Source organism: Solea solea, chromosome 9, assembly GCF_958295425.1.
Source record: "Solea solea chromosome 9, fSolSol10.1, whole genome shotgun sequence".
NCBI lineage: Eukaryota > Metazoa > Chordata > Actinopteri > Pleuronectiformes > Soleidae > Solea > Solea solea.
The window spans coordinates 6,408,871-6,430,559 of NC_081142.1; the positions used below are offsets into that span (position 1 = coordinate 6,408,871).

General features: G+C 42.0%; 2 protein-coding genes across 8 annotated transcripts in view; one reads left to right on the top strand and one right to left on the bottom strand.

The window, feature by feature from the left end:
* usp24 (ubiquitin specific peptidase 24) overlaps positions 1 to 12,698 on the top strand; it is a 30,544-nt gene extending 17,846 nt beyond the window's left edge. For 4 of the 7 annotated variants that reach the window (XM_058637393.1, XM_058637397.1, XM_058637396.1 and 1 more), the window contains 23 exons: positions 210 to 308; positions 385 to 467; positions 551 to 692; positions 781 to 900; positions 1,018 to 1,232; positions 1,706 to 1,830; positions 1,953 to 2,094; positions 2,298 to 2,463; positions 2,570 to 2,665; positions 2,870 to 2,973; positions 3,069 to 3,182; positions 4,741 to 4,948; positions 5,045 to 5,134; positions 5,846 to 5,948; positions 6,182 to 6,300; positions 6,407 to 6,520; positions 6,611 to 6,676; positions 6,806 to 6,872; positions 7,268 to 7,346; positions 7,472 to 7,547; positions 8,515 to 8,601; positions 8,860 to 8,970; positions 9,946 to 12,698. In XM_058637393.1, coding sequence (XP_058493376.1) covers positions 210 to 308; positions 385 to 467; positions 551 to 692; positions 781 to 900; positions 1,018 to 1,232; positions 1,706 to 1,830; positions 1,953 to 2,094; positions 2,298 to 2,463; positions 2,570 to 2,665; positions 2,870 to 2,973; positions 3,069 to 3,182; positions 4,741 to 4,948; positions 5,045 to 5,134; positions 5,846 to 5,948; positions 6,182 to 6,300; positions 6,407 to 6,520; positions 6,611 to 6,676; positions 6,806 to 6,872; positions 7,268 to 7,346; positions 7,472 to 7,547; positions 8,515 to 8,601; positions 8,860 to 8,970; positions 9,946 to 10,008 — 2,589 coding nt within the window. In that variant the 3' untranslated portion in view covers positions 10,009 to 12,698. The remainder of the gene's footprint in view (positions 1 to 209; positions 309 to 384; positions 468 to 550; positions 693 to 780; positions 901 to 1,017; positions 1,233 to 1,705; positions 1,831 to 1,952; positions 2,095 to 2,297; positions 2,464 to 2,569; positions 2,666 to 2,869; positions 2,974 to 3,068; positions 3,183 to 4,740; positions 4,949 to 5,044; positions 5,135 to 5,845; positions 5,949 to 6,181; positions 6,301 to 6,406; positions 6,521 to 6,610; positions 6,677 to 6,805; positions 6,873 to 7,267; positions 7,347 to 7,471; positions 7,548 to 8,514; positions 8,602 to 8,859; positions 8,971 to 9,945) is intronic. The other 3 variants (XM_058637394.1, XM_058637398.1, XM_058637399.1) reach the window with 1 other exon arrangement.
* Positions 12,699 to 14,588: 1,890 nt separating this feature from the next.
* Positions 14,589 to 21,129, bottom strand: pcsk9 (proprotein convertase subtilisin/kexin type 9). The gene is made up of 12 exons (XM_058637482.1): positions 20,707 to 21,129; positions 19,572 to 19,751; positions 18,540 to 18,672; positions 18,308 to 18,441; positions 18,067 to 18,208; positions 17,555 to 17,751; positions 16,992 to 17,175; positions 16,746 to 16,916; positions 16,496 to 16,644; positions 16,090 to 16,255; positions 15,139 to 15,308; positions 14,589 to 15,029 (listed from the first exon to the last, which is right to left on the bottom strand). Exons 1-12 carry the CDS (start codon positions 20,881 to 20,883, stop codon positions 14,838 to 14,840), a joined length of 1,995 nt encoding a protein of 664 aa, XP_058493465.1. The 5' UTR covers positions 20,884 to 21,129; the 3' UTR covers positions 14,589 to 14,837.
* Between the last annotated feature and the right edge of the window lie 560 nt (positions 21,130 to 21,689).

A 21,689-nucleotide genomic window follows, 5' to 3' on the forward strand; every position in this document is an offset into this window, starting at 1 on the left:
TTCTAAACTAAAATTGATTTAGACAGTAAACATTGTTTTTCATAAACCTTCTGAGCTGTAACTTTCACTCTTTTTGACTTTTTTCTGTCTTAAGACTTAGATCAAAGAGACAAAAACAATCTATACTCTCGAGCACCCACTTTATTTATGATGTTGTTATTACCATTAAAGAAATTTGTTATCCTTGTATAAACCTGTGTCTGTTGCAGATCTTCAAGATGTGGAACAAGGAGCTATATGTAAGAGAACAGCAAGATGCATACGAGTTCTTCACTAGCCTAGTGGACCAGCTTGATGAACATCTCAAGGTAGAATACACTCACACAACACAATTTTAAAATAAGTTAGAAATGTATGATTCCCAACATAATTTTCTTCCACCAGAAAATGGGTCGAGAACAGATCTTCAAAAACACCTTTCAGGGAATCTTCTCAGACCAGAAGATTTGTAAAGACTGTCCTCACAGGTCAGCAAGACTTTATTTTTTCTTAGACTTATTTTGTCATGTAGAGACGTGTCACAGAACATGTTTTACCTGTCATTGTACAGGTATGAGCGCGAGGAAACATTCATGGCTTTGAACCTTGGAGTGACTGCTTGTCAAAGTTTAGAGATCTCTTTAGACCAGTTTGTCAGAGGAGAAGTGCTGGAAGGCAGCAATGCCTACTACTGTGAGAGATGCAAGGAGAAGGTCTGTATATTGTTCTGTGTGGATTTTTGATTTGTCACACTATTATCGTGTTTACTTAACTAGCACTTGTATTTGCTCATCTGCGCAGAGAACCACCGTGAAGCGGACATGCATCAAATCCCTTCCCAGTGTTCTCTGTATTCACCTCATGCGCTTTGGCTTTGACTGGGAAAGTGGACGCTCCATCAAATACGATGAACAGATTAGGGTACAAAATATTTTTTACGACAAGATTAAATTTTTCCTGATTTTGTTACGGCAGCTAAAACCCCATAATTGAAATTAAAATATGATTAACTGTAAGTTATTTGTTGTTGGTGAACAGTTCCCATGGGTGTTAAACATGGAGCCCTACACCGTCTCTGGGATGGCTCGTCAAGACTGCAGCGGAGAGGGCGGTGAGGGGCGTGCCGACGGGACGTCGGGAGGGTCCCCCAGGAAGAAAGTGACAATTTCTGAGAACTACGAGCTTGTGGGAGTTGTTGTCCACAGTGGTCAAGCACATGCAGGCCATTACTACTCCTTCATTAAAGATAGGCGGTAAGGGACACTGGAGTCAGAAGTTACTTGATTTTAAATATTTATAGGTTTATGGTGCAACTGCATAGTAGACTGTATTTTCCATCTTGTGTTCCCAAGGAGCAGATAACCTGCTCAAGATTGCAAGAAAGAAAGTTTGTTCTCAGGATGCTGATGTTTTTGTGGGGATTCAGACATGTTCCTGCGTTACATTTTATATAACTTACATGTCTCAGAAAGTGATAGATTCGATGGCCACGGGTAGACATTACAGCTTCGCGGCAAACCCACGCTGTGATATATTTAATTAGGTGTTCTGCCTTACCATCTCGGAGATCTTCTACAGTGCACTACTTATTAAATCATAGATGTCTGAATCTTGAAAGAGTTAAGTGTCAGATTTTTCTGTTTCAGAATCAGAAAACGTTGTACATTGATGCATTTAAATCTAAATATTGACTTTTCTGTGTCAATTTTTTCTTTCTTTGTCTCAGTGGTAGTGCCCGGGGCCGTTGGTACAAGTTCAACGACAATGTGGTGGAGGAATTCGATATGAATGATGAAACTCTGGAGTACGAGTGCTTTGGAGGAGAGTATCGCCCCAAAGTCTATGACCAGTGTAAGTAAAATGCATAAGCTGAAACATTTATGCACTAAGCTTGAAGTTTTTAACCTAAATGTGGGTTTCATATCAGTTGCAAATGTCTAATCTTAGACTTGTGTCCTTGTGCGTCTGTGTAGCCAACCCATATCCTGATGTGCGAAGGAGATACTGGAATGCCTACATGTTGTTTTACCAGAAGATCAGTGACCAGAACTCACCTGTTTTGCCCAAAAAGAGCAGAGTCAGCATCATGAGGCAGGAAGCTGAGGACCTTACACTGTGAGTCAATTACAGTTTACGTCATTAACTTTCTCAGTGGGTCACTAATCCTTCATCAGTCCTTATTTCTAACCCAATGGTAGAATTCAGTATTTTTCTGCAGTTAGAAAAAAAATTAATCTATAATTCTTGAGTTTGTACATGTGAACAAAAATGTGCCTTTTTTTGTCATCCTCATAAAACTGCTGCACTATATCACACAGTTTTGTTTTTCCTAGCTCTGCCCCGTCCTCCCCCGATGTGTCCCCACAGTCCTCTCCTCGCCCCCCAAGGGCCAACAACGACCGTCTCACCCTCCTCACCCGTCTGGTCCGCAAAGGAGAGAAGAAAGGCCTGTTTGTAGAGAAGATGCCTGCTAGCATCTATCAGGTAACAAAGCATTGCTCTGTCCGTCTGTCCTGACATCAGCTCAACATTCTTTCACCATCTCAGCTTAACTGTTCATTAAAAAAAACACTGTTTGTCTTTTTAATAGATTGTGCGAGATGAAAATCTGAAGTTCATGAGGAACAGAGATGTCTACAACAGCGACTACTTCAACTTCACTCTGTCTCTCGCATCTGTCAATGCAGTATGTATCTGTGTCTGATTTAGGCTGCACTGTTATATATTAAGCTTGGCTTAATTATCACACAGGGCACTAAGGAATCATAAATGGAGGGAGTGAAGATGATCATTGTCACATTTTGAGCAGAATTGGAATTAAAGCTAAATACACTATATAAAAGTAGTATTATATTGTGTCGTCATACAGAGTGTACTGTGTTTGTTACAGACAAAACTGAAGCATCCAGACTACCAGCCTATGGCCAAAGAGAGCCTCCAGCTGGCTGTCAACTTTCTCTTCCACACCTACCTCCATACCAAAAAGAAACTCCGGTATTTTCACGCTTGTATATACAGTACATCCATCTATGTCAGTAATTCCTTCAGAAGCAGTTTTTACATCTGCATTGCCCATGTGTTTCCTGCAGGGTGGACACAGAGGAATGGATGGCCACAGTGGAGGTGTTGCTGTCTAAGAGCAGCGAGGCGTGTCAGTGGATGGTGCAGTACCTGGTTGGACCAGAGGGACGAGAGATCACCAAGTCAGTACATAATTTTTTCTGACTTGATAGGATTTGTCTTCATCAGTGCTGTTGAATTAAAAAGTGGGACTGTTTTTATTTTTCTGTTGGAGAGTGACACTGTGTTTTCAAAGCTGTCAGTTGAATAGAAACGACAGAGCACAGTCACGTCGGCCTAATGCACCTCCTGAAAAGTCAAAGACAAAGGTTTTTTTTTAGGGCCTTGGCCTGAGTTTAATCACTGCACCATTTTTGTACCTGACCTCATGATATGCGATACTCAAGACTTGGCAGCTCCCATTGTTTGCTCTCTCATTCTAATCAATACACATTGAACTCTCTGGTTGGTTCAGGTCACCTTATTCCACCTTGGTGAAGCTGCTGCAGCTACTAAATCTTTACTCTGACTCAAGAACACACCCCTACTAGAATATCAGGACTCTTTACTCCCTAGTGGACATGCACACAGACAGCTGCAAACAACTCCCACACATAGTTGCTGTTACACTATTACTATCATGTGGAATTTCTGTAAGCGGGTGCTGTCTTCGTCACAACTAATTTGAATGGTACACAATATCCATATATTAGAGGTTTGCGTGAAGGATGAAATTCAGGTTACTTCACAGTACAGTCCTACCTAGCTGTGTCCATGGGGGTTCTTGTACAGTAAAGTGCAATTAAAATAAACATCAGCCTCTTTCCACGCAAAGACACTGAAGCCTGAAAGACACACACTGTATACCCCTCATCTCTCTAGTCAGCTGCAATCACAGCACCAGCTTTATTTATTGTAATTACGCTCACTCTTTTCTTAGTTGCCTTTTATCCTAGTTTTTAATGATACTCTGTCTGAATGAAGAGGTTTTTTTTTTTTATCTATGCTCTAAGAGCTGCTGAACTGCTTCTCATTGTTTTTTGTAACAATGACAATAAATATACATGTATGTCTATTCTTTAGAATGTGGAAAGTTTAACACTGGCTGAAGCATAGCTTCTACAGAACCTACAGAAACTACAGAAACACAAAAACAAATTTGATCTAGTTGCATCTACATTGACAGTAGTGGTGTTAAAAACACCTGCTCACTCTCACTCAATACTGACACTGAAAGCGCGGGTCAGTCTGAGGAATGTAAGCAAGTCGAGACCAAGGACATTCCCAGTGTGTGTGTGTGTGTGTGTGTGTGTGTGTGTGTGTGTGTGTGTGTGTGTGTGTGTGTGTGTGTGCCCAGTTCCCTTACACACACCAAGGCCTTTCCCATGTAAATGTGGGACGAGTGTCAGACATAGTACTGTGTCTCCAGGACTAAACAAGTATTTTCTCCTACATGCTGCTCTTCTTCCTCAGCATTATTCAGTGGTTGCTCTAGAAGGATGCCATCTCTGCTTTATGTCTTCTGATTGTGACTTTACTACAGCTCTGTAGAGGAGACTAAACCTACAACATGTGGACTTGTTGCAGTTAAATATCAGGATTGTTTGCTGTTTTAGCTGCAGGTTTGATCATGTATAAATCCTTATGTTCTTTTGTTCATGTTACCGTTTGCCAATCATATCCTCTATCTACCATCCTTAGGGTTTGTCTGTTAGAGTCCAGCGTGAGGGAGGTGAGGGTGGTGGTCGCATCTATCCTGGAAAAGACCATGGAGAGCGCTCTTCACTTTGGAGACCCAGGAATAGACAATATGACCGACGCCCTGCTCTCCTTATTGGACAAAGATGTTCCTGAGAACGTGAAAAACTGTGCGCAGTATTTCGGCCTCTTCAGTAACTTTGCACAGAGGGTAATGAAGCACATAATTCTTCACTCTTTCTGGTGCCGATCATGAACGTTCTGTTAAATCACAGCTTTCTGTTTTCTCTCTACTCACCTCACTCAGGGTTGTGGTCCATGTCAGTTGTTGTTGAAACACTCAGCTTATCGCCGGATGCTTATCTTCCTGTTGGGACCCAACAGGCAGAATAACCAGGTACAACTGCATAACATTAACTGTACATAATTTATTTAAACATCATAAACAATGACGTTTATCTTCAGTCCCTGTGCTGTTTTTTAGTGTCGAAATTCTGCACTAGTGTTCATTGAACTGCATGCTATGTACAAAAGATTATACAGTATTTTTACCCTAATTTAACAGCTTCTTTAACAGTCATTGTGATGGTTAAATGGCTTGTTTCCGGGAAGATTGTGGGCTGTCTCCCTAGGCTCATCCTCCCCCGGAAAACTAGCCTTGCATGATCACGGTCCCCAGCTTGAAATCAGAAGTCTTATGAAGTCTCGGGTCTCACGAGAAACACAAATTGCTTCATGGTACTACATACACCTCTCCCAGTCAGGCATCGACGATAAGATCAAGGCAGCAATAGAGTTATTTTAGATGTTCATCATGACAGAGTCAATTAAAAGAGGCCCCACATGGGTAAACTGGCAGACTGGCTTTTTCCAAATGGCGAGAATTGAAAAACACAGAAGCATACAAACCAGATGCTGACTGAATGTATTCGCACGCGGCCTTGCGGCTTGTGTTCACTATCTCCGTTGAAAACCAATGCTCATGGTCATGGGGGAGCTTGAGGATAAAGCGGTCGACACTGTTTAATGGTTCCTCTACTGTTTAATGGTTTGCACCATTAAAATGATTAATGGTGCAAACTAATTTTCTCTTTGTGCATTTTTACAGAATCGGCGGTGGAGTCCAGCACAGGCTCGGGAATTCCTTCACCTCCACAGCACTCTGGCGCTCATCACTCTGCACAGTGACCTCGACCCTCAACGGACACAAGGTGACACGCTTGAATTATATCTTTTCTTTAGAAAATATTTTAGAAGTCATGCTCTGTAGAAGAAGACCTGAAACTACCAATTGAGATAATTAGCTCCCCAGGAAATTCAATTAAATTCAAACGTAGCTCTTTTTGCAACTCTGACTGTGTAGACACATATGACACGCTTGATAGGTTTTCTACAGCTGAGCTTTCAGGCAATGTCTTCATTTGTCATGCATTTTCCTGTGTAGCGCCAGGTGGGTTTAAACTGCGGGTGAGTCACGTTCCATCCACCACCCCGCTCCTCCCCCTCCATACGGATATCCTGACCTCACTCTTCACTCCAGAGGGACAGCCTTACCTTTTTGAGGTAACTAGCAACTTTTATCTGATTTTCTTCAAGTAATTTTTTGCTTTTAAAACAGTTATACACAGTTATACAAAAATAAGAAAGAATCATGTTGTCCATTTACCAGGTAATGTTTGCCATGCGCGAGTTGTCGGGCCCGATGTCTCTCCTGATAGAGATGGTGACGTACTGCTCGTACTGTAATGAGCCCTTCTCCCTGGGTGTGCTACAGCTACTCAAGGTAAAACTACACAGATCACAGACATTTAGTGGATGAGACATTTTCATCATGTTAAAAATCTTGTGGGAACTTTGTGTGTCTGACTTATAGACCCAGCTGGAGTCGGCTCCACCTCATGAACTGAAGAATGTTTTTCAGATGCTGCAGGAGCTACTAGTGAGTGAAAGTCATCAATCGTCACTCACCCTTAAATTACTGATCTTGTTATTATGTATGATTATTATTATTATTATTATTATTATAATTGTTGTGACAGTTGCTGCTAAGTATAATCTTTTGCCTCAGGTAGTGGAGGACCCGCTGCAATCACAGAGACTCAAGTATGCTTTCGAGTCCGAGAAAGGCCTGTTAGGTATGTGTTAGCGTGATAATGATTTTCTTTTTCCTCCTCCGTCTCCTCCTTTTACCAACACTTCTTTCTCTTGTGACTGAGATTTGGAAAAGCTTTTATGGCCTCTAAGAGATTATTTTGCCACACAGAACCTAAAAACCAAAACACCATCTGTATATCATCTGTAGCAGCTGTCATAAACGTCAGCACACTCCACTACAGATGATTAAAAAGTTGTCCGTGTAAACCAGGAAATACACTTAATTCATTTCATAATTAGTACACTTTTTTTTTCTCATAATACCATCAGTTTTTGTTAATTATTTTTATTAGAATCGTTTTAGAGAATAGTTAAGAATAGTTTTATAGTTTGGAACACAGTAAAATCTTACTGAATCACTCTTTCTTTCTTCCAGCCTTAATGCACCAGAGCAACAATGTGGACAGCAGACGCTGCTATCAGTGTGTGAAGTTCCTGGTTACTTTAGCCCAGAAGTGAGTAATCTACTGTAAAAGGATCATGAATTAGAACTGAATGTATTTCACTGTGGGTGTTTTGTTAGACAGGTTCACTAAGAAATATATTTCTAAACTGTGATTCCTTCCATTTTTCACATCAGGTGTGCTCCAGCCAAGGATTACTTCAAGGACTTGTCTGCTCACTGGAGCTGGGCGGTGCAGTGGCTACAGAAAAAGGCAAGCTGATAAAAGACTGCGTCTCTTTATATACCAGGGAATCTGTAGGGGGGTAGAAAGATGGGAGATGATGCGTGAGTACAAGTACAAAATCAGACTTTGCATCCATGGTCAGTGTCTTCTGAACAGATTGTATGTAACAAGACTCACTGCAGACATGAAACTGAACCACCTGGGAAGAATTTATTGGTTACTGCGCAGGTGATTGAAAAGAAATTTATTGGCAGGTCGTTGGATGAATTGTCAGTCTGTCAAACACCATCTGCCCTGGCTGCCAAAGCCTGGTGAGGGATGAGTGAAAACATTTTTTCCATTAAAAAAAAAAAAACATTTCAATGCCATTTTTAAGCATCCTTGGAGAAACTATTCCCCAAGAATGTATCAAGTGTTCTTTACAACTTGAAACTTGCTCTCAAGGCTCAACTGTTTAGATTTTGGTTGTCAAAGGTCAACGTTGTCAACGTTTTGCATTTTTAATGTGATAGCTCAGCAATTCCATGGGGAAAACCTATTCAAATTTGGCGCACATGTTCACTTAGACTTAGATTAGATGGATACAGTAGTCTAGAGATGGTTTATTAGCTACATGAATGAGGCTGCAGGAATGTGATTTGAGTAAAGTCCATTTGGCCATCCATAGGTCAAGGTCACAGTGGCTTCACGAAAATGTTTTTGGCCTTTTGAATCTTGAATTCCTTTTTTAAGTCAACATACATATTCTATGAGTCTGGACATAAATTGTGTAGATAATTTAAATAAATTGCGGATCAGCAGAGGCGTGGCTAACTAGCTATATGGTTGGTCATTCTTGTTTACTGTTGGCAAACATTCTCACTGCTTTCAGGCCAAGAACATGACAGTATAATTTTTTTTTTTGTTACAAATTACAGTAAGAGAAGCAGTTTACTAGTTCACTGAATCCTGTATGTTCAGTGTGTTTTTAATCCTATTCTCCCTCTGCCCTCAGATGACAGAACATTACTGGACTCCACAGAGCAACGTCTCAAATGAGACATCTACTAACAAAACCTTCCAGCGCACCATTTCTGCACAGGTACACACACACACACACACGGATTCATGGTTTCAGTAATAGCAATTTGTATTGTAGGAAATATCTTTCAGGATTTTATATGGTAATGCTACATCACAATTCACATTACACAGTCAATATAAACTAAGTTTTGATTTTAAAAAAATATCTCAAACCACATCACAATTGTAATATCTCAGTAAAATTGTAGTTGGATATTTTCTGTCTAACTCACTTCTGTGTATGCGTATGCGTGTGTGTGTGTGTGTAACTCTGCAGGATACCTTGGCCTATGCCACAGCGTTGTTAAATGAGAAGGAGCAGTCTGGCAGCAGTAACGGCTCTGACGGCAGTCCAGCAAATGAAAGTGCCGACCGCAGCCTCCGACAGGTAGAAACAACCTTGCTCGCTGCTCAGTGTGGTGGATGTTTTCAGTTTATGCACAAAAAAAAATCTTCTCCCTGGTTTGTGTCAAGAGCTGTAGAGAGAGCTGGAGACAGTTTGTTGCGTCTCTGTGTCGAATGTATTCACTGCACGTGATTGTTAGACTTGTTCTGGCACAGACGAGACGACAGTGTAATGAGTAGAGTTTGGTTTTGTCTAAAGCCGATGACTAATATGTAGTGCATATTCTTTTGGGCCAATTTTCCTTTATTACCTCCATCTGAATAAATTAACAGCTAAATAATAGTTCATCAGTTTCATATTATATGCAAAATTAACACCATTTAAGCTAGGGATGTCCCGATACCACTTTTTTTTATTTTGTGTCCGATATCCAAAACTCAAGTATTAGATATTAATCCGAAACAGTCGTTTTAGACCATAATTCTCCAACTATGTAACAAATATTTTTCTCCCAAAAAAAGAAACAAACTCATGACTCGGCTAAAATGGTTTTGCAGATTTTATTTACATTTTTTACAGTCTGTGCAGAATGAAGCATGCGATAGATATATATATAGGATTTTTGGATTGTAATCGGATTTTACATCACATCTGTCCGATATACAATCCAGTGATTTTGACCAGTATCATACCGATACTGACTAATACCAATTCCCATCCCTTGTTTAAACTAAATAATACATCTTCTAAATGGGTCGTCAAAAACCTAAACTTTATCATCATAGCAGTATTTATCAAGAGAGCAAAAAATGTTGTGTTGCCTATTATTATATTGCAGTTATATAGTTTTATTTTGCAGCAAGCTTATAATAATCAGTAGATGATGTAGATGGCATTTATTAAAAAAATGTCTACCTCTAATTATGCCTCTGCCATGTCTTTTATTACATGTCGTCCTTTCAGCGATCATACACCTCTGCCCTGGTGTTGATTATGCACTTTTGTCTCCCTCCCCAGGGGTCAGAATCTCCCATGATGCTCGGCGATTCAAAGAGCGATCTAGAAGACGTCGACCCATAGCTCCTCCAACCAGCAGGATCCGTCCAAAAGGAGAGGCGGCACAGCTCCGGGCAACCAGTGGAAAGGGCTGCACTTCGCCTCTGATTGGTTCGGGACATTTAGGACTCCACAACATGCCAATCAGAACACTTATTCTCTCGGGGTCGCCACGGCAACGAAGGAGCTATGAATAAATCATGAATTACTTCCTTTCAGAACAGCCAAGGCGGTGATGGAGATGCATTATCATTAAGAGCAGCAGAGTTGAGGACAGTGGGAAGTGCAAAAAAAAAAAAAAATAACAAAAAAAAAAACCCTCCACAATCACGGATGACTTCAGTTTATCCTTTTATTCATTCATTCACTCAGAATGACAGAAAAGGTGTTGGATGGGTTTGGGTTGTGTTTTAACAATTTTGTGCTCATGTTTGCCAACGTATCTACTTAAACATATTCATATTGTAAAGATTTGTTCCATAGGTGTAATTTCCAGTGTAAGATGATATTTTAAAGTCTCCTGCGCTCTTCTCCTCAGCCATGCAAAATGTGAGAGGTCACGTTAGTCGCTCTAGAGGAACTAGCATACACACACACACACACACACGTGCACTTGTACAGGACCGCCTCCACACAGGAACACTCGGGAGGGGGCGGGGTTCAGCATGCACTTTACAGTCCGGCCCAGTCTGTTGTGACACACAGGAGTTCCTCTAGAGCCTCCAGGCGCTCACATCCTCTCGTTCCTCAGCTTCTGTTTTCAGTGCCACTCACACAGAAGACACATGGAAACCTGTGACTCAACCTTTGACCTGTGGTGACCACAGTGTGGCTGTGGAGACGCAGTTCAGAGAGGGACGTTTCTGTCCTGGAAACGGGACAGATCCAGGCCCTCTGCAAATCTGATGCTGCAGAAGCAGTGCCATGGTCAGCACTCTCCTTCTCCTTGTTCTTCTTCTCCTCTTCCTTCTTCTTCTTCTTCTTCTTCTTCTTCTTCTTCTTCTTCTTCTTCTTCTTCTTCTTCTTCTTCTTCCTCTCGCTGACAGAAGTTCTTCTCCTGCTGGATTTTTATTCCTCTCATTGCTGTGTTTTATATTTCCTTTACCACTTTTCTTTGACTGGATGGATTGAATACTGGAGAGGATGTTTGGAACTCAAGCCTTATGCAAGAAAAGCTGACCTGGAGGTGCACAGATCAGCCACGGTGGGCCGTCAGTGCCAACTGAGTGGGAGCTCAGGAGCTTGTTTTAATTTTAGGTGCCAAGGTTTTACACAAAGAGAAACACACAAATGTTTTTCTTGTGGAAAAATGTGTCACTTCACTCACATTCACGAAGAACAGGTCCTCCGCGCCTCACTGTTACCTCTGCTTTATCAGGTTTTTTAATTTTTTTTCATTGAAGTTTTTGCGCTGCCTTTGTTTTCATGTACATTTATATAAACGCACGCACACAGAGGAGTCAAATCCAAATGTAGCTCTAGATTCACTCAAGAACATCACCTGTGTGTCCACCGCCTCAACCATCGGGAGACTTGAAGTGCCTTAACCTCCCGATTTTCTCTCTCTCTCACTCTCTTTCTCTCTCTCTCTCTCTCCACATCTCTCTCACCTGTGACACCGCACCATCACCCCTGTGACGAGGCGCGTTAATGTCTTCTTCACCTGTCCTCACCGTGACACCAAATAGTCTCAATATAAACGTGAAGCAGGGCTTTTTAATCCCCCATTTAGACTCTAAATCAAACCTGGAACCATTTCCTCTGTGTGTTGTGTTCAAGGACTGTTGGAATGTAACTGTTAGCTGGTGATTCTGTGTGTTTTTGGGGGGGGGCAGGACAAGGCCGTTTGGCTTCATCCTAATAAGAAATAAATAATGGGCTTAGGACAGAGTTTTGGTGAAAGTTAAATGCTGCTCGTCTTTAGTCTGCGCTCAAGCAGAGACACTTTGTAGATACTGATTCATGCTCGGTAGTAGTTTTAAGCAAAGTCACACACGTTCACTTCTGAAGACATGAGGCTAAACTTGTTTATCAGATTAGGTCTCAGCTTTAACAGGTCATGTTTACAGTGTGAGGACCTTTTGAAGCAATCATGCAAAATGGATTTCTGTGAGGAGTCATTTGATCAATCCACTGAGGCTCCTTCCATCTCTCTCTCTATCTCACTTGATGTGAATGTCACGCCATGCTCTCCGGCACGTTTGCATGTGTGGCAGTAAGCGCCGGTGAAGTTTGTCTTTTTTGTGCGACAGAGAAAGGACAAAAAAAAAAAGAAAAAAAGAACCATCCTCGTGTTGTTTTGCTGTGTCATTCTTAGCATTTGTTGTCACAATCATGCGCCCCCTGGTCATGTGCTGTCTGATGGAGCTGCACGCTCTCTGTGCCAATTCATACATGAGTCGCATTCAGCTGAAAAGTCTCTGCCCCATCACCACAAGTATGTTTAAAAGAATAAAAATAAAAAGAGGGGTGGGGAAAAAAGTAAACGTACAGAATAAAAATGAAATTTTATTTTAATCATGGGATGCTGGGCGGGACGTTCAAGTTCGTGGGTAGGGGACTGGCTTACGTACGGGTTTTTACTGTCATTCGACTTTGAAACGTTCACTTCTGCCATCACAGGATTCTGTCATGCATGTTAAAACGCAGTTTTAATTTGTACATCGGAGTTTGATTAAGGGGAAATTTGATATAAAATAAACTGGAATGCACAACCTTTTGTAAACATTGTGTTTATGTACATTTGCGGTTTGTCTCGTTCATTGGTTTAGTCATTCATGAGGCCTTTAATGTGTGTTTGCATTTTCATTTGTAGTTTTCTCCTTGGTGTCTTTTTTTATCTCTTATCCTTACGTGCACAGTAAGCTCCACCCATTCAGTCCCGTTTAGAAATGATCCAGTCATTGATCATGTGTCTGTCTTGAAAGTGATGTCAATGTCAGGCAACACTTTGAGTCCAGAAAGAACAGAGATTATATTATGTATGTTATTTATTTCTAATAATTTCTAGTAGATTGTAGTCGTATCCAGTTTAAAGTGTGATAATAACTATTATAAGAATCATATTTAATCCTCCCTTATGCCCCACATGCATTTTCTACTGTTATTAACAACCTCTTACAAGGCATTTACATAAGGATTTACTTCCCCCTTTTGAAAGTTATTATCATAAAATTGCTGTACTGTATAAAGAGTCACCCTGTGTGTGTGTGTGTGTGTTGGATGGATGCACCTGTGCTGCTCCCCCACACCATAATCAGTGAGTCTGAAGCTGTCCTTGTGTGTGTCTGCTTGTCACAATGGATCTTTTGTGTGCGCTTGCATCTGTGGCCTCTGTGAAGCCAATGTCTTGTACTGCACTTGACTTTTCAGGAAGAATTGGGTTTTATTTCCATTTCCATGATGGTAGAGCGTTCACCTCCTTCTATTGAGCCTTTTGTGTGTGTGTGTGTGTGTGTGTGCTTCATGGTCACCTGCTGTGACACAGGCTGCTAATCAGGCTGATTACAGAGAACTGTGCTGCTGATGCGTGGTGTGAGCTGTGAACACACTGTTCTCATACTCCTGCACATTCATAAGGAGTGATTGGAACCAGGAGAGCAGGTTCAGAGAGTGCAAACCTCCACTAAAATTCTGAATCTGGATATCACAAAAAATATATTCTATTTAATTTCTTCCTCTGACCATGACCACCTAAACACACTGCATGACCAAGTTCTTGTTGGGCATATTCCAAGATGGCAATTTGAGGAGTATGAGACGATATTTTTTTACCTTAACCTTTGAGAATATTTAAATGCAAGATCTTGACAAAAAGACTCATGCAATTGTGGATTAAAATGAATGTGACACTGCATCACTCAAGCAACGCCACGAAAAATCAATAATCAAAGCTAAAAGTGGTCTACGATCCAGTTTCAGATTATGATGTTTACACAAGTTGCTAATAGAATAATCCACTTCTATTTACATTCTCAGTACTTGCAATATGACCTTTTTGGATTACAATAATTTAAAATTATTGTAATCCAGTCTCTTAATTAGACTATTGCCTTAATGTGATTAACATCAGAATATTGCTGTCCATGTAAAAATTAGCCAGTGCTACTTGGACCAAGCGTCTGCAGAGACAGGCTGAATGTTTGAATATCCACTGGTGAAAGTCTTATTAGGATCTAGTAGCACTTGGTCTATAATAACAGTCATGAGTCTCAAAGATAATAACCTGGCTCAAGAATGATTGAGTTTTCACAGCAATCGCTTGAATCAGCGGGGAGCATTTGGTAAAGAGGAACAAGGCAGGATATTCATTCATTCATTCATTCATTCATTCATTTATTTATAGTCTACTGCTTTATCCTCCAGGTGAGAGTCGTGGGGGAGCACTGGTGTCAATCCCAGCGGACATGAGACAAAAGGTGGGGTACACCCCGGACACTCACACCTACGGTCAATTTAGAGTGTCCATTTAACCTCTGTATATTTTTGGATTGTAGGAGGAAACCAGAGAACCCAGAACCTGGGTCCTTTGCTGCATAGTGCAGGATATTCATTTGATATAAGAAAAAAAGAGAAACTCTTTATTATCATTATTTTATTAGAAAAAAAAAAAAGATTACAAAAGACGTTTAATTTCACAATCTGTATGTGATATGTGGTTTGAAATATCCAACAAGGTGAGGTTACATTTGTATGTCTGGGGCAGTTAAATACACTTTATTTTAAGACATAATACTACAAGTGAAACAGAAGAACTTTTAAGTCATGAGTGAAAATGTTGTCAAACACACACACACACACAGGTGTCTGAGCTGTGTTTCAGGTTGCAGACATCTCTGTGGCGTGAGAGCGGATTATTCCTCTGTGCTGGGCTGCTCTTGTGATCTGACGCGACAGCAAACGGCAACGCCCGTCACCCCAGCGGCGGCTGTTCCGCCACGGACGCGGCAACTGTTGCCCTGAGCGACGGGCCCCGAGACGTCGGGGCCCTGAGAGACGCCACTGCAGTCTGTCAGAGTCCAACCAGAGGGACAAGAAACGTCCACCTGTAAGAGACCAGCGGGGACGTCAAAGGGTGAAGAGATCAGAGGGCGTCATTGACACCATCACCATCATCATCATCATCATCATCACAGACATGTCTTCATTACTCACATGGCTTTCACCATCAGCTGATGTTTTCTCCATCAGGCGACACTCCAGAGACGGAGCGCGGCAGCACATGGCATGCGGTGTTGCTCCGTCTCTCGCGACACAGCTCTTCCCATCGCTGAGACGAGGACGGGAGTCGGACGAGACCTCGGGAGAAGACAGAGACGTACATCCTGAGGACAAAAAGATTGACAAAGGTCCAGTGCGAGAGAATCAGTGACGTGTTAAGATGAGACTGCAGATTGTCATCTGAGGGCGTCAGTGATGAAATCTATGGATGAGACACTTTTTTTAACTGATGAACTGCACTTGTCCTTTTTACTTGGACTTGTTTTGTCCTGAATGCTTCATTTAGAAAACGAAGCATTCATGAAGTCTACTGCCATGACAACGGGACTGGCAGAACTGTGTTAAGAGCTTTGAGTGGTCATCAGGATTAGAAAAGCACTATATACTGTAGATACAGATCATTTAGCTTTGACAGTGCATGGCAGCCTCTGTAAAGAGTCTTATTCTAAGGCTATGATTAAGTGATTATAGTTTATAGATTACAGTGATTATGGCCTCACACAAGCATACACATTGTATTTCATTTCCGACAATAAACCCGCCTAAATGTGACACACTTGACTTTTACATATTGTTTCTCAGAAAATCCGTACAAACTTCACTTCCTGCTTGATTGCCATGGCAACAGGCAAATGTAGCCTCATGAGAAGCTTGAATCTGGTTTAAATGGCAGTTTATATACAGTGTTCCTGTGTGTTTCACAGGAATAGATTCAGAATCAGTTTTGGAAACTGCTGTCTTCAAAAGAGCTAAAGGAAATAAATATAAAATGTTAAAATAAAGGAATTTACACACTAAGTACATTTTTTATGTTAAGTTCAGACAACGTCAGGCCAGAATGATGCCAGTGTTTACATCATCCAGTCCACTACAGTTGTGACCTACCGGTCAGGTGATGCTGTGGATCGACACACTCCGCGTGTTTCCCAGGCTCACGACTGGCGTGGACTTGGCACCGCAGACCATTTTTCACGCAACACCGAGCCACGGCGAACACACCTTTGCCCCTCGCACCGTTATATGCGACACACTCCATCTGCCCAGTGTGCAACTTAAAGAAAGAGAGACGGTAGTTTATTAAATAAAATGTGGAGATTCAAGCCTTAAATGCAGTTGTTTAAAGGTATACTTCACTGATTTCTGTCACTGGGCACGTAGCAAAAAAAAGAATGAAGATATTTCTCGACTCAGGGGAAACTGAGGCTGGGAACCACAATTTTTCAAAAATACTACCCCTCTGCTAACGTTAAATGCAAATCGGTGAAGTATTCCTTTAACTTTTTGAACTCACAGAGATGGTTTCTCCGCCATGAGCACCATCAGGTGCGTAGCCCCTGCAGCTCATCATCTCCTCTCCCTGACGACAGAGGCTGACCACGCTGTCGCTGCTCGCGACCCCTGACCTCTCTGACCACACGGACCGACACAGGAGCTCCCCATCTGCACACACGTTCAGATTAAATATGCGCACACTGGTGTTGTTGTGTTTCTCTTTCCTTTTCTTTCTTTCTCGTTGTTGTTGTTGTGTGTGTGTCACTGACTTGTGCTGACAGCAGGAGGCACAGCTGCGACCATGTTCGGAGTAGTGAGACGATGTGTGTCGGACAGAGGGAGGAGGTTGATTGTGTTGCTGGTGGAGCGATGCAGCATCGTCTGCAGGACGTGCACCGGTGACAAGTCCTGATTGGACGACAGGATCACTGCTGCCACACCTACACACACACACACACACAAATAATAGCATATATATATCTTTACTTGAGGCAGACATTAGTGTGTGTTTGTACCTGCAGCATGAGCAGCAGCTTGGGAGGTTCCACTCCTGGTCGTGAAGCAGGTGCTGCAGTCACTGCTGGCACTAACAATGTCATCGCCGGGTGCAAACAAGTCAACACAGCGGCCAAAGTTGGTGCCCCCCGCCCCCTGTGACATGAGCTGGTCTGCTGCGTTCACTGCCCCGACTGTAATGACCTGCACACACACAAAGAGCTGAGGTTAAGTTTGTGTGAAATCCTTTTACAGCATTTACAGAGCAGTTCCTTCAAACCAAATGGACTCATTCACCTGTCACTACACTTAAGTTTAGTGTTTTCCACAGTTAAATCATGATGAACTAAACAATCGTAGAAAGTACGAATAAATAATGAACGAAAGGCCTTCTTCCCCTTGGCTTCAGGTTCTGTGTGTTTTAAGGACAGAGCTATGGGTGTGGATGGATCCATTAAATCAGTTATTCCTACCACACCTTATTGTTTACGTCTTATTTCCCAGACAGCGTTATTTATTGATGGCTGTCCACATGTAACACTTTACAGACTCGGGCTTTAAATCGTCATCATCGTCACGTCACCTCTGGCTCTGAGGCAGGCGAGTAGAGGCAGGCATCATCTCTGTAATTCCCCGCAGCGGCGATGACGACGGCTCCGTTGGCCACCATATCCCGACATGCGGCGTTCAACGAGCGACTAAATCCGCCAACGAAAGGCAGCAGAACGACCACTGCGTCCAGGGGGCGGGCCAGTAAGTTTGCTCGGATGTACTCCATCCCTACAGGGAAGAGGAGAGAAAGACATACACAGTGAAATGCAATAATAATTTACATGGTTCTCAAACTGTGGTACGCGAGCTTCCTCTGGTGGTTTCTGAGGAAAATGTTTTTTTACGGTCTATATCCACATTTTCATCCATGTTTTTATGCCATTTAATTTATTTTAGATATAGCTTCCATGCCTTTGATTTATTGTGTCTTTTATTTTTTATTCTCTACAGCACATTGGTCCACTGTGGTCGTTTTGATGTGCTTTACAAATAAAGTTGGACTGGATTGGATTGGAGTAAGCTGTGAGAACCATGGAGTCCTACCTGCCAGAGCTCCTGATACTGTGCCTTTCCCCTGACAGTTGAGCACACGCACCAACTTAATGCCAGCACCTGGAGCAACACCCGAGTCTGACCCACTCACAACCCCAGCGATGTGTGTGCCGTGACTGTCACACTGACTGGCCTGAAGGAGACAGAGACGGACGGATAATATGGTGAAACACATCTAGAGAGACTGTGAGTCACAAGTGTGTGTGTGTGTGTGTGTGTGTGTGTGTGTGACCTGTCTATGAACTCGGACGCCATCCTCCTCGGGAACGTTGTTGAAGTCTGTGACGAGAACCCGTCTGTCAAACTCTCTGTGAGAACTCTGAACACGGCCGTCCATTAAATACACCTCCGTCATCCCTCCATCATCTGAAGGGGATGAACAGTGTGGGGATTTAGATCATCACTTTGTGTGTGTGTGTGTGTGTGTGTGTTTGTGGGTGTTTTTGGTAAAGAGACAGACTCACTGGGAGGTCGATATGTTCCGTTTTCAGTCGTGCCACCGTAGGGCTGTAGTAGCCTCTGAAGGTTCCAGGGGGCACTCTGAGCAAAGATGGAAGAGTCCTCCTCGATATAATGGACATGTGGAAGCTTCATAGCCTGACAGCAACACAACGCACAGTTTATTCTGCAGCAAACACATAAAGGTTCTACAATGCAATAAGACATTTTGACCATATTTTGGCAGACATTTTTGTTTCTCTTGTCTAATGAAAGCATGTTTTAACGGCATTCCGCAGGGATCTATCCTGGGTCCTCTTTCATTCATCAGTCACATACAACCTGTTCAACCTGACGTATTGTATCATCCACTTTGATTTCTCATGTCAGTCTGAGGCCAAATGTGTAGTAGAGATCAAATAGTATCTGATCAAAAATCAGAATATTCATCAACTGTGCTTCACTGGATTGATGTAATACGTTTTACTTTGGTCTCAGACGAGAGAAACAATACACGTACGTTGGGCTTTAACATTTGCATCCCTTAGCTGGTCACCCGTCAGTTTAAGAGTTACTATTTTAGTTATTTATTTATTTTTTTCTGTTTTTTCTATCCACCTGTCCAGGGTGGACACCGCCTTTTTCCCTATGTCAGCTGGGTTTAGCTGACATAGGTCAGACCCTGCAACCCTCATGTGGAGGATAAAGTGGAAGAAGATGGATGCATGTTCCCTCTATGCCTGATAAATGCTGCTTGAAATCTTCTGGTAGGACTACTTGTTACTTTTCCAAATATTTAATATTACATGAAAAATATATTGAAAATGTTTGTATTTCATGTCTTTTTCCCAATCAAGTGTATAATGTTAAATATTCTATCTTAATTACAATTTTGACTCATCAGCTGTATATATCCACAATTATATAATGAATTCAAAGCAATAAAAATGTCCAACAAAGACAAGGAACTTAAAATGGCACTAGGGCAATTTTCATTTTGGTCAGTGCATGTAAACTGTCGCTGCAGTTGAGGATGGAGCGACAGGTGAAGCAAGTACCAGGTGAAGGACGTCACTTCTCATCTTGACCAGGAAGCCGTGCAGCGCTCCAGAGTAGGTCTGCAGGATCTCCAGCGTGTATCCTCTCCTGGCCGCTCTGGCTCTCAGCCTCCTGATGGTTTTCTGGACGTGAGAGTCTCGCAGAATGACCAGGTACTGACCGGGCATGCGCCACGCTGCCTGGCGACACACAACACAACAGCAGATACAGGTGTTCGGTTTCTGAGCTATTCTTGTAAGAGGTTAGAGAGGTTACACTGTCATGAGTAGCAAAGAAAAAAACTATTTCTTTGCATATACAGATCTGCATTGCATGTGTTTGCTCTTTACATAACTTAATTTTTCTGAGAAGAAGATTGTCTGCAGGGGCTGAATGTTTGAGTGCAACTGTCAGCAGAGCTCAGGTGCTGAGCAGGCAACTGCCTGGGGCCCCAGGATAAGAGGGGGGCCCCTGTGAACAACTTGTATCAGTCTACAGCAACAGTACTTTTAAAACTGTATGATCAGCAGAAGCTGTGATGACACCACAGGTCAGTTAAGTGGCCCCCGGAGTCACTATAGTCTGGGGCCCACAAAGTCTCTTGAAACACCTCTGGCAAAGTGCATAAACGTAAATATTTTATGTATTCATTATATATATATATATATATATATATATACATATATATATATATATATATATATATATATATATATATATAATATTTTAAGTCAGAAATGTATCAAGCATAACATTCAACCACTAAAACATTTTTTTCTGTAAATAAATAAAGTAAATAAGTATAATTTCACATCTAAATCAAGAAATAATAATGTGTTTTTTTGTAAAACAGTACATTTGAAAATACATGGATAACAATAATAATTATATTTTAGCATACACAACATTAAAGACCACCATACTGGTGTATTAATGATTACAGAGCCATACAAAATGATTTAGATCATTAGCAATGTTGTTCATTTAGGGCAGCTGTTGCTTATACATTTGTTTAATATATAGATTTATCCAGATTTGATAAAAAGTTGAGTTGTGACAGATGAAGACCTGAAAGTTGCCTCGAACTCAAACTCGGCTGGGAACAGGTTCTCTGGAGAAGATGCGCTTCAACGCCTCGGACTTGACGCTGCTTACCTTGTTGCACGTGACGACCTCGGCAGCGGGTCCGGCTCCGTGTTCAGGTAGAGTCCCGTCCTCGTGGATCAGGTCCCGAATCATCTCGTCCTCCTCGGCAGTGTCCTGCGCGCTCGCGGTCAAAGATGCGCAAAGACACAGCGCCCAGCAGCCAATCCACGCAGAGGTGCGACGCATTCTTCACACGAGAAAAAAAACAATCAATATTTAGTGAAGATGTTTTTGTTTTTTTGTTCCCCCCTAGTCTCAGGTGTCCAGATGCTTTGGCGTCCCCTGCGTGCTGTGCGTCTCGCAGCCAGAGAACCATCCAGCCATCGATTGGGATTTTTTTTGGAAGAAAACGCATCGAACAATTGATTGTTATAAATCAAGGCGGAGACTGGTGACGTCTCAGGGGCTCACGCCACCGCTTTTGTATCGAATGATTGTCCTCCGTCAAAAACACCTCTTACTGCAGAGGAGTCATGTTTCATGTTTCCCCAAAACCACCCACAAACTATGGCAGGAAAAAAAAAACACTTCCTCTCTGCTCATGTTGATGCTGTTTTAACTCACGTGAACTATGTGAGTTATGTTTGCAAGAGTAACTTACAGAGAGGATCACGACAGGAATCTTGATGTTATTTGATCAGGTATTTAAAGTGCATTTGCTGGTGAAGCTTGTGGATCAGAAACATGAAACATGTAGTTATGGAAACACACAGTGCACATAATAGGGGAACTGTGGATTTCACCCGTGTTCATCACTGTACTCATCCTTCACTCAGTCTGAGAAAACAGTTGCATTATTTCCCTCTGTGTCAAGTCTGAGAAAATGACTCTGGTGGTGATTTCATCTGGATTATTTTGACAATTATGCAAGTTCAACATTGCAGGAATAAAGAAAAGACTTGTCACTCCAGTGCAGACGGTGGTTCGTAATCATAAATAAGCAGAATCATACAGGGAAAATGGTTATTGTTCCAGCTGCATGGGTGTAACTT

Excerpts from the sequence above, each read along its gene's own strand:
- pcsk9 (XM_058637482.1), bottom strand. The coding sequence starts at position 20,883 with ATGCGTCGCACCTCTGCGTGGATTGGCTGCTGGGCGCTGTGTCTTTGC. Across the intron at positions 17,752-18,066 it reads AGTATCAGGAGCTCTGGCAG|GGATGGAGTACATCCGAGCA; the intron begins GTAGGACTCCAT and ends TCTTCCCTGTAG. Across the intron at positions 16,917-16,991 it reads AGCTGCTGCTCATGCTGCAG|GTGTGGCAGCAGTGATCCTG; the intron begins GTACAAACACAC and ends GTGTGTGTGTAG.